At 38.4% G+C, this 12,218-nt stretch overlaps 1 protein-coding gene across 1 annotated transcript in view; it reads left to right on the forward strand.

Moving 5' to 3' along the window:
- Positions 1–12,218, forward strand: part of FAM13A (family with sequence similarity 13 member A) — a 190,173-nt gene that overhangs the window by 140,209 nt on the left and 37,746 nt on the right. Inside the window, exon 11 of the mRNA XM_069485346.1 lies at positions 2,986–3,172. Coding sequence (XP_069341447.1) covers positions 2,986–3,172 — 187 coding nt within the window. The remainder of the gene's footprint in view (positions 1–2,985; positions 3,173–12,218) is intronic.

The raw sequence follows: 12,218 nt of genomic DNA on the forward strand, positions 1-12,218 counted from the left end.
TTAAAACACAAGGAAATATTAAGCTAAACTTTGTAATAGCCTATTCAGAACTTTTAGCCTTATGAAATGGTTACAAACTTTTTTGAAAAAGAGAAATCTGTTGTACTATTATTTTGCCTCTAACAACTTAGAGCTGCAACCAGTTTTTAAAAGTCCTTGGAGCCAATGATGAATATATTTCAGGATGAGATAGAAGAGTCAGTAAAATCTTACTACAGCCATCATGACAGATTTTTGAAATACACAGTACAGAAGTTAGACTAAGACCATGAATACTTCATTCATCGTGATGCAAATGCTTATCATTTGTCTAAATTCATAAGGAAATACTGTCAGGCTTGTATTATTTGCTTCAATAAAAACATAACATTTTAAGAAATTTATATTTATTATATAAAAGGGTTCAGTTTAATTCGCTTAGTAAAAAAATCAACCATCTGCCAGCTATATGGAAATCTGAAATTTTGGTTATAGGTATATGGAAGTTTGTTGTGATAGTCTACTTCTGTATATGTTTGAAAAAATTCATAATGTTTTTTAAAAAAGCATCATTTAAATGAAAATGGTTTCAATCTTCCAAATTGAACAATGAACTGGAAAATTGATCCAAATTTTTTTTGTTATATAAATACTATGTTAAAATCCTACTGCAAAGTAAAAAAAGAAAAACATGCTATATTAGTGGAATAATAAATAGTTTAGTATTACTAGAACATTAAGTATCTAGGGGGTGAGGAGGAAACTCTGAAAAAAAAAAACTGGAGGTAAGATCTAGATAATTAAAGTGAAAGGCTCAGAGATCTAAGTTCAGGTCAAATCCAGCTGATGTCAGATATGATTGAGACCTCGGAGAACGTTGCAGGAGGGAATTATGTCCACAGTGCTCTGCATGGTCACGTAGGTGCTGTAGCTGAGACCCACGTATGCACGTGAAAGCAAAGACTTTTCCTTTGGGGAGAACAGGATTTCCACATAAGCACAACTGCATGGTCAGATTTTCATGTATTTATTTTGACAAGATTTATTCTAGTCATTCATTTGCTATTCGAAAAGATTATAAACTTTGTTTTCTGATTTTTAAAAATGATTTCTAGTTTTTGTATTAATCTGTTTGGGCTACCATAACAAACTACCACAGACGAGGTTGCTGAAACAAGAGACGTTTATCTTCTCACAGTTCTGGAGACAGGAAGTTCAAAGTCAAGGAGCCAGCAGTATTGGTTCCTGGTGAGGCCGCTCTCCTTGGCTTGCAGATGGCCACCTTCTCACTGTGCTCTCACATGGCCTTTCCTCTGTGTGCACACGCTCCTGGTGTCTCGTCCTCTTCTCATAAGGACACCAGCCCTGTCAGATTAGGGTCCCACCCTTATGACTCTTTTAACCTAAATTACCTCTTTAAAGGACCTGTCTCCAAATATGGTCGCATTGGGGATTAGGGCTCCAATGTATGAATTTTTGAAGGAAAACAATTCGATCTATAGTAGCTTTCAAGCATGAAGGTCCTCCATTAAAAAATTACAATTGGACATATACCCCAGGAGTTAGGAAAGAATGATGAGAAGACAGAATTTCAATAGTAAAACAAATAATTTTGAGTTTTAGAACAAACTCATCCAGCCATGCTCAGAAGGCACCGCTCTCATTGCGTGGAGGGGAGAGATTGAAGTGTTTGCATGAGCATATGTGCTTGTGTTTTGCCCCTATTAGCTTTTCCTCCTGTCTTTAATTACTTTATACTTAAAATATTTCTCATAAATGTGCAGAAATCCTTTATATAATTTCACTAGATATATATATTTTTCACACTAAAGTTATAGAAAATAAGACGAAATTAAATATAGAGTGTTAAAAATTACCAAAGATAGCATAACTTTGAAAATATTATGATAGTATTTAATTCACAATTTTGCCTTCATTATAGCTGATGAATGAATTTAGAGCTGAATTTATAGCTGATGATATGAATTTAGATTGTAGAATAAATATTTAATGTTATCTCTCATTTTTTTGATATGGTTGAGCTGATAGTAAAATATGGTATCTATTTTTACTCTTTAGAACTCATTTATTTTAAGATACAGCTTTAGGTATTTAGGGAGATACATTAGCTCGGTCATATAATGAAGGAGAGTGAAAATCTCATTCATTTGTTCCTTACCAAGCCATGGTGCTGTGCTGCTGGCTTAATTTGCTCCATGATACAGTTTTTTGAAAAAAAGTCTAGGTTGCTAAGCAGTTTAATTTTGTGAAAACCTGTTACAGGAATGTTTATAAATACTTAAAACTGTTTCATGACCATTAAATGAATTAAGTTCTATAATTATAACATTTATGTCTACTTCTAAAATTAAGTCATGAAGGACCTCCACATCATAAGCTTACATCCTGGAACTCTTTTGTCCTGGGAAGTAAAAAAATCCATATTTCAGTTAAAATGCTTTTTATTCCATAGCTTTTATTAACTTATGTGATTTCTACCAAGATTATGTAATTCAATAAGATTTAAATATTTATGCATTTGTACGCTACTAAAATGTCTTTACCATTTGGGAAAATCCTTATGTCCCATTCTAGGAAGATATCATATTTCCTTTTCAGATACTCTTCCGTATTATTAGTTAATCCTCATCAGTTTATGAAATTAAAAATGGATATTAACATCTGTGAATAATGGGAAATTTCAGTGTAAACTTGCTCTGTTCTCCCTGTTTGAATACAAATTACTTTTGGTAAAATACAAAAGCTGTTCATTGGTAGAAACATAGCCCTTGCCAATTTGCCTGTAGGAATAATTTCTCTTTTAATGTGATTCCTTTGGCACCAAGCATTCTCAGGAGAGGCACTGTGCTGAGATTTTGATCAAAGATGCAAACTGGGATTTCTGGGCATTCTTTGGACTTCCTATATGTGATGTAGTGGCAGTATCGTTAAATGTCTATTTTACCTTTTAAAATAAAATTAAGCTGTTTTGTTTTTCTGTTCAAGGGGACTTATCAACAAAGAAAATATTCCCTCTGGATTCAACAACCCTGACGGTTGTATTTTGAACACTCAGGAAGTCGAAAAATTCCATGAAAATACTTCCGGTTATATTGGAGAAAGGAGCAAACCTAAACGTCAGAAATCCAGTACTAAACTTTCTGAGCTCAATGAAAATCAAGATGGTATTGTGGTAAGTGAATATGTCTATAAAATTTTTACTTAGAGCCAGTTAGAAAGTATCACATCTCTTTTCTTTACTTTGTAAAAAAGTTAAAAGTAATTTCAGTCTTTGAGTTTCACAGAATTATAGAATATGAGTTCTGAGAGAGACCTGAGAGGTATTGAGTATGCACATTTGTATTTCTCTTTAATAAATATAAAAATTAAGGCCAAGAAATACTACATTCTGCCATAGGAACAAGACACAACACACATTTTAATTTCTCTGTTATTTAAGTTGGTCTGATTTTTGTGTCATTTTTTAAAGCATTTTTAAACTTTATTTTTGGAGTAAAATTGCCCAGAAAGCATTTTTCCTTATTTATTTTCCTCTATTCTATGTGTTCTTGTCTATATGAATATGTAAAAAAAAAAAATTAATAGGTGAACTTAAAGTGAGCTGAAAGAAATACATAAGGAAAGAGGATCAACTTATCTTTGTGTGCAGAAATCTCTTCATGCTCAGAAATTTAGTTTAAAATCTGTATCCTGTATTTTCTTCCAAATTAATCAGAAACAAAAAGAAATCAATCCCCTACACAGTTGCCTCAGACTTGAGTCCTGGATCATTAATTCCACATATAGTATAAGTTTTACAAGTGGTTTGGTCAATAACTAAATATTTATTCAGTGTAACTCTCACTATTCATCATCCTTTTTCCTTTATGCTCTAGTTTCCCTAAAAAGTGAGAACCAAGATCTGGCTTTTTAATTTTAAAAAAGATAACAAAAACCCTGGAGATAAATTTTGTAATATAACATGAACTGGAATCTCTAATAAAAATAGGCACTATCCATTCTTACAATTTAGTGTGAAAAATCCTTTGATGTACTTTGATCGGTTTTTAGCTCCATGCTGGGTTTTCCATACATTTAACAAAATTTATGGGCCACCTGTTTTCCCATTGTCAATTTTTGCACGTGCTCAGAGAAGATTTCCAGTTTTGCTTTAAGTGAAAATTACATAAATGGAAATCTAGGAGAAAACACATTTATGTGATTTTTCTCTCAAAATGTCTTGATCCTTCCTTAGTTTCTAAGAGTAAACTGATCAGCTAGAATGGACAGAAATAATCACCCACCTCAGACTCGTGTCTGATACAGTTTTCAAGGAAATTAAGCTTTGGAATCAGTACATATTAACTACTTTTTAACATTGATGATTTAATTCTTTTTTGTTAAAAGTAAATATTTAAATAAAATAAATGATACTAGCTTCTTTTTAGTTCTTTATCTGGCCCACGATTTACTTATCGGCCAAAAAGAGATATCTGGGGACTAAAAGTCTACGACTTGGCTTTAGAGCTTAAAAAGAATGTACTTCTCAGTTTGAATCCCTTTTTGTGTTAACTTAACCCATTAATAATTGTTTTCCCAGTAGGAATAATATCTTAAGTCAGTTAGGTGGTAATAGTTAATAGAAGTGGAAAAATACATTTATTCCTTAAAATATGTGTAGACTGATAAAACTATAAACATAGTCATTGTTTAAAAACATTCGCATGGAAGATCCTAATTCCATTGGGTCTTTTTATGGCAAAGGATTTACCTCCATCCCTGTTGCCAGTTTCCGCATTCCAGGACTGTGCGTGTCACATGTTAACATAAGTGAGCTCAGTGGACCATGTATCTGCTGCAATGAATAATTTAAAACCCTGCCAACATAACTTAGAAGAAAAACTTCCTCCTCTGTAAAGCTGAGGGTATGTATTCTCAGAGATCTTTTCTAACTCTAAAATTCATATTCCATGAATTTTAAACTCTGATCTTCACAACTAACCACGAAGCAAAGAGCCAAGAAGCACAGCAATGGCTAGTATTTAGACTACATCCTGAAAGTTATCCTCAAAAGCCTTTCCCTACCCCACTTCAAGTTCTTTACACTCTGACCAAACGTTTGTTTCTATAGCTTAAAAATATATATACACATAATTATATGCCTTCTGTGTGGCAGGAAATATTTTAGATCCTGGGGACACAGTAGTGAGAAAAACAGGGAAAAATCCTGCCTTTATGGAGCTTACGTTCTAGCGGGGGAAAGAGATGATGATCAAGATAGATAACAGATGCAGTGTGTGCTGTCCAGGGGGTGGGCACGTTTGTCGTGTGGTACAGAGACAATTTACATAACCAGAGCGTTTGTACCCCGATGATACTATGAAATAATAAAAATTTTAGAAAAGATAAATAAAGCATAAAGTATATTAGATAGTGATAACTACTGGAAAGCAACATTAAGCAGAGAATGGGATGGGAATTGTGCTGGACTGCAAGGGATGCGATTTTAAATGGAGTGGTCAGAGAAGACCTCCCGAGAATTTGACATCTGAGTGTAAAGACCTAGAGGAAGTAAGGAAGGGAGCCACACAGACAGAACCACAGGGACAGAGGCCCTGAGGCAGTCATTTGTCTGAAATGTTCAAGGAACCACAGAGACACCACTATGGTTGGAAAGAGTGAGCAAAGTGAAAGGTACTGGGGAAGAGAGGGCAGATTACGTAGGTTCTCATCGATCATTGCAAAGACTCTTCCTTTATTCTGGGTGAGATGAGAAGCCATTGGAGCGTTCTCAGTAGAACAGTGATCTGACTCACTTAAATTTGGTGTGACTACTGTGCTGAGAACAGACAGTGAGCAGACAGGGACAGAAGCAGGGACACCATTTAGGAAGCCATTGCAATAATCCAGGTTTGAGATGCTGACGGTTTGGACTGAGGTGATACTTACGGCCCTGAAGGCTGTACGTGGTGCTGCGTTAGGGGGCGCTGTTCCCAGCAACTGAAACCTGAATGGTTTCTCCTGGCGTTATGCACCGCAGTGGTCACAAGGGAGGGGGTAGGAAATGGATGTATTCTGGATGTGTTCTGAGGATAGAATTGACCAGATTTCCTGACAGATTTGATGTGGGGTATGAAAGCAATAGAGAAGTCAAAGATGATTCCAAGATTTTTGGTCTGAGCATCCAGGAGATTGGTGTTGACAGTTTACTGAGATGAGGAAGACAGTGGAAGTTTTGGGAATGATAGCCTCAGTTCAGTTTGGGACATGTCAAGATCAAGCTGCCCATTAGACATCTAAGTGGAGATAGAAGAAAGGCAATTGGATTTCTGGGCCTGGAGTTCAGGGAGGACGTCCTGGCTGGAGATACAAACATGGGAGTCGTCAGCATTATAAATGATATTTAACGCCAATCCACCGGCTGAGATAACCAAGGCAACAAATATGGACAGAAAAGAAAAGTGGCCCATGCCCAGGGCCCTGAGGCACACCAACATTTAGAGGACAGGGAGATGAGACGCTAGCAGAAGAGACTTAGGAAGAAGCAGCCAGAAAAGTAGAAGAAAAACAAGGTACGTTTGGTGTCTTGGAACCCAAGTCACCACGAGCTCAAAGAGGAAGGAGAGCCAGATGATAGGCCAGGTAGAAGACTGCCAGCCTCACCACTGGAATTGGCCAAGCGGAGCTCCCTGGTGATGTTAGCAAGAGCGGTGGTGGGAGGTAGGTGGGAGCAAAAGCCAACTTCAAGAGATGATGGCCGAGGAGTAACTGAAGGCACAGTGACCTTGCTGGCCCACAGCACAAAGGGGAGAATATGAGGCGGACCTGCAAAAACATCTTCAAGATGTGGTGTCTCTAAATCTGGAATCGTCTAGGTATCTTCTTTCCCCTTTGTCCCTTTGCCCCTCAAGGATATGATGACCATCAGAGGCCGGGAGACTGTAGATAATTCAGAGCTCAGAAATCGGTGGCAGTGAGGTACGAGTCAGGGCATGAGGCCGCTCTGCTTTATCTCTGATTATTTCTACAGTGCCAACCTCTCCGTCCCTTCAACCCCGAGCTCTCACCTGTGCCCGTCCGTCTCTCCCAGAAGAAAGTCTTATCCCCTGCTTCACCTTGAAGAGCGGAGAGAGTGAGCTTGTGTTTCAACAGCGTCCCTCACTTCCCTTCACAATGTCTCCAGCTCTCTGCCCGTTTTCTTTTCTCCCCTGTGCAGATGATAAAGTGGTTTTCCTGAATTCTAAAGTTAACCTCTAAGGTATCTTTGGAAGTTCTGTTTTCTACATCTGTCTCCCACCCTACCCCACGCGTACGTGTACACACACACACACACACACACACACAGGCTTTTCATTGCTTCCTGTTCCCTGGCTCATTTCTGTTGGCCTAGGAAAAAAGTCTCTTTATCTCCAGAAACTTTCTGTAGGGCATAATTTAACAGTTGGAATCAAAAGCCATAACTCATTCATTCGTTTTATCTATCTACTCCGGCCACTCTGTTCTAGGTGCATAATCTTAAATATGGAAAAGACCGCACATATTAATTAGCTTCCCACAAGGCTGTCTGTGATCATCTAGAATTAGAAGCAACTTAAATGTTCAAAAGCAGAAGACCAGATGAGTAACATTTGTATGTCAATTCAGTAAATTGTTATACAATTAATAAAAATGATAGTTATGAAAACTCTATAATAGAATGGAAGGTATTTGACACGTTGCATTTTAAGTCCTTTGCATATATTATCGATTTTAATCTTCCCAATAATCCATAGGTAGATATTATTTCCATTCTAAACATGAGGAAAGTAAGAACATAAGAGATTAGACAAATAGGTCCCACAGAAGTGTGGAGCTGGGATTCCACTATTCTGTTCCTCAGTATTAAAAGTAGGTTATGAAGCAAAGCCTATAGTGCATGCATATGTGTATTTATTTATATGGATATATTTATCTATGTATATATGAAATATTCATTCCTAAGAAAAAAGGCTGAAAGGAAATATACCTAAAAGTTATTGTATGATTGTATTATAGTGGTGGTGGTGGTGGTAGTAATATCAGAGGTAATTGTTACTCTTTTCTCTGTTGTCCAAATATATTCCATGCAATTAGAATAATTCTGTAATAAATGCTACATTAGTATATAAAAACAAAAGCAGTCTAGTAGCTCCCTTATTGGTGAGCAGCTTCTACTTACTGTTATATACTCCCTGTGAAATCTCAGGCAAGGCTCAAGAAAGGAGAATAGGTCTTGCAATCATACCTGAATTCCAGTTCTAATATTATCACTTCATAGATACGGCAAGTGGACATGTTATTTAGCCTCAGTTACTTCATCTGTAAAATGGGGGTATGAATAACTCATTGTGGGGTTTTTTTGTATGAGACTTAAATGCAACTAAATGTGCTAAAGAATAGGTAAAACTGAACACAGTAAATATTTAAGTTCCTTTCTGCTCCCACCACTCTGATGTCCAATCTCTGTCCTTCATTTTGCTGTCACACATTTTGAACACTTGTTAGCTTCAGTTCTTTTTGCCCTTGCTCATCAACCCCTGTGGTCTGGATTCTACCCCCACTTCTCTGCAGAAGCTGCCTTCTCCACATCACCACTGGCCTGTTAGGACCCCTGGGCTATGACATCTGCCTGGTCCTTGGCCCCCTCGTGTCCTTGTGGTGTTTGAGGCTTCATCTCTCTTCTTCAGAACTTTCTCTCCTGGCCTCTCCTTCTCCTTTTACCACAATGACCATTTTCTTTTCTGCTATTTCCTTCCCTGGCTAATTTTCTGTAAATCACGGTTGGAGATAAATATTACCTAAATTTTTGTCGTATCTCTCTTTTTCGTCAGAACTTTGAGAGCTTCTCCAGTTCCACGGTTTCAGTTGTCACCTCTCTACAAATGACTTCCCAATCGACATTTGAGTGATGCTGTCTGCAGTTCACCCCAGGTGGTGCTCTAAAGTCAGCATGTTAAAACCAAACTCATCGGCTTTCTCTCTTTGATTTCTCTCTCACTCAAGAGCCCCATCGAATTCAATCACATCATCATCGCCTTAGTCATCTTCTAAGTCCTTTCCTCTTGCTTACCCCCAAAGCTTCTTCCAACATTTCAATCAGTTGTCAGATTTGGTTAATTTTGCTTTAAAAATGTGTTATGTGTGTCCCCTTTCCCTTTTGCGTTGCCATTACGTAGCTGAGGCCCTTCCTCTAACTAGTCTGGAATATTGAAACGACACATCTCCACGCCTCCACTCTGTCTCCTCCCCAGACCGTCTCCGCCGCGGCTGCAAAACAGTCATCTACCTAATGCAGCAGTTTTCAACCATCATTGTCTGTGCCACGCAGCTCAGCAAGAACTCCTGTCAAAAATTCTATGACAGTGATTTTTCTGGATGGTTTCAGTTATAATGTAAAAAAGCCCAACGGTGTGAACCACTGACTCAAAATTATTTATTCTTTCGATCACACAACAATTAACTAGATGACCAGCACTGTTTTCGGCTCTAAGGACATAGTGTGATCGGAACAGACACACACTCTGCCTTCCTGGAGTTTACGTTCTCCTCGAATGAGACAGGTAAGATGCAAGTAGATACACAGTCGGATGGCATTCCCTGTTATAGAGAGAAATAAAGCAGGGCGGAGAAGGTAGGACGTGGTGGGAGGTTAAGGACTGATGCCATACAGGGGACGCTCAGGTCAGGCCTCGCTGAGAATTATACTCACGAGGACCTCAAGGAGATGAGGAAGTGAGCCGTCCAGAGATCTAGGCAGAGGTGCAGCAGGCTTAGCCTTTGAGGATGGGCAAGAGGCTGCTGTGGCTGGAACAGAGTTTTGCAGGAGACGAGTCAGAGGAGCATGGCAGGTCAGAGACGTAGCAGGGGTCCCGATCACTTACGGCTTGGGAGCCATGGTTAGGACTTCAGCATTTACCTTGAATAAGATGAGGAGCCGTTAGAGGACCGAGAGGGAAAGTGAGTCATTCTCTGACATACCTTGTGAAAGGATCATTCTGCCCACTGTGTTAAGAGCAGTGTAAGGGTGGTAAGAGATGGACAAGGATTAAAATCACATAACTGACATAGCCTAGGCAAGAGATGATATCAGTTTAGACCAGGGTGATAGCAGGGAGGTAGTAAGAAAAGCAGTCAGACTGTGGATGTATCTTGTAGAACCGAAAGGATTCTCTCATGGAATAGATGTGGGTTGCGAAGAAAGAGTGGGGTGCAGGATGACTTTGAGACTCGGGGAGTAGCTAAAGGATGAAGCTGCCATTACTTAAATGGAGAAAACTGCAGGAGTTAGGGGGGGAAAAAAATCAAAAGTTCCATTTGAATGTGTTAAGCTTCGGATGTTTGTCAATAAAGAAGTCACGTAGACAGCTGTGTTAATCTGGAGTTCGAGGGAGAGATGAAATAAGGAAGTTTGGCAGTCTTTGGCACACAGTTGGCATTTAATGCCTAAGACTAGATAAGGTAACACCTAGGGAGTAAGCATAGAAGGTAAAGAAGGGTCCGAGGATTGAGCTGTGACGTATACCAACATTTAGGGGGTAGGCAGATGAGGAGGTACTATCGAAAGAAACTAAGATTAGATTTGAGTCAAGAGAAAATCAGAAGAAAGAAATTGGAGTAGGGCGTGAGCAATAATTTCAGATGTATCTACCTAACCCACAACTACCTGTATGGGAGCTATTTGATGGGAAGAGGGACGGAAAAGCCTTGTTAGGTGGGTTCAAGAAAGCATTGGAGGAAATTAATTGGTTACTACCAATACGGAAGGTCTTCGAACAGGTGTGAACAGGTTTTGCTCTACAGGGGTGGAGAAAAACAAGGTGTAGCAGCCGGGGAGCTTCCGTACAGCCATTTTGTTTTTCACTATCAGCACAGTATTCGATAAATTACATGAGATACTCAACACTGCCTTACAAAATAGTCTTTCCGTTAGATGATTTGGCCCAACTGGAGGCCGAGGTAAGTGTTCTGAGCACGCTTAAGGTAGGCTAGGCCACGCTATGATACCTGGTGGGTTAGACATATTAGATGCATTTTTGACTTACAGTATTTTCAACTTAGAAGAGCATCTGCACCTGGTGTGGCATTGTAGTGGCCAGGCCTGGAAGCCACATATGTCACTTCTCGCATCCCACGGAGAGAAGTCAGTCACATGGCCATATCCAATTGCAAGAGAGGCTGGGAACGTGTTGCCCTGGGCATATGACTACTTCGTTGCCATGGAGGAAACAACATAGAATGGGTTTGGGTGAACAGCTAGCAAGCACTTCCTCAGGCGTCCTTTGTAAACCAGTTCTTTTTGAATATGGATCGGCTTATACAGTTTTAAACAGTAAAACATAAAATATACAAAAGGGTACAAAAAGGAATTCAAATATGCCATTAATCCTGTGTTAATGAGACTCTATAAAATATTCTTCTTCCCTTAGAGCTCAAGGTTAGAATAACGAACCTGTTTTGACTAGCAGTGTTCCTGTATCTTTCAGATTGAGCTGTTTGTATATTAAGAGAAGGCATTTTTTTAGTGTCATCTATTAAGGCTTTGTCAGCATTTTACAGTTTTAGAAGACGAATTTGTTTTTACTCCAAGTACTTCAGTCAGTGGTCTAACAGGTTTTGAGCCTAGCTTTCCATGCCAGCATGGGGGGAGGAGGTAGATTAAAAATAAATTCCACAGTCTAAAGCTAACTTTACCAAGCTTTTTGCTCTTTTAGATTTGAGGTTATTTGTATAATTAAGGAAGGTGGTTTTTAAAATTCAGTTCTTTCCGACACCCAAAAATTATCAAAATCAATTACACCATAATGAATCTGTTTTGAAAGTTACACGTAGTGCTTATATGAAGTCAAAATTTTATGGACCATAGACTAGGCTTTAACTGGTTTAAAAAATTGCATGAAGCAGGTTCATTAAATTAGACTTAAAGTCATAATTCTTTGATTTTTTTAAAAAAAATTATCTGTTACCTTTAAAAGATACTAAATTTTAGATGAGTAATTGAAAGTTAATGCAAGAAGACATTTCTACAAGAATCCTACTACTTCAACCTTAATAAATGAGAACGTTTACGGACTACTCTTACCACACCCACAGAGGTATGTTTGTGACAGAAAACAGTTCAAAACCTTCAAAAGGCACTTGAGTCAATATTGTCTTGTAAGACAAGTACTATTGGCAACTGTAGCACATTTGAAAGTCCAGTAGCTTCCTTCTCATACAATGGA

This window comes from Eulemur rufifrons, chromosome 13 (genome assembly GCF_041146395.1).
Source record: "Eulemur rufifrons isolate Redbay chromosome 13, OSU_ERuf_1, whole genome shotgun sequence".
NCBI classification, from domain to species: domain Eukaryota; kingdom Metazoa; phylum Chordata; class Mammalia; order Primates; family Lemuridae; genus Eulemur; species Eulemur rufifrons.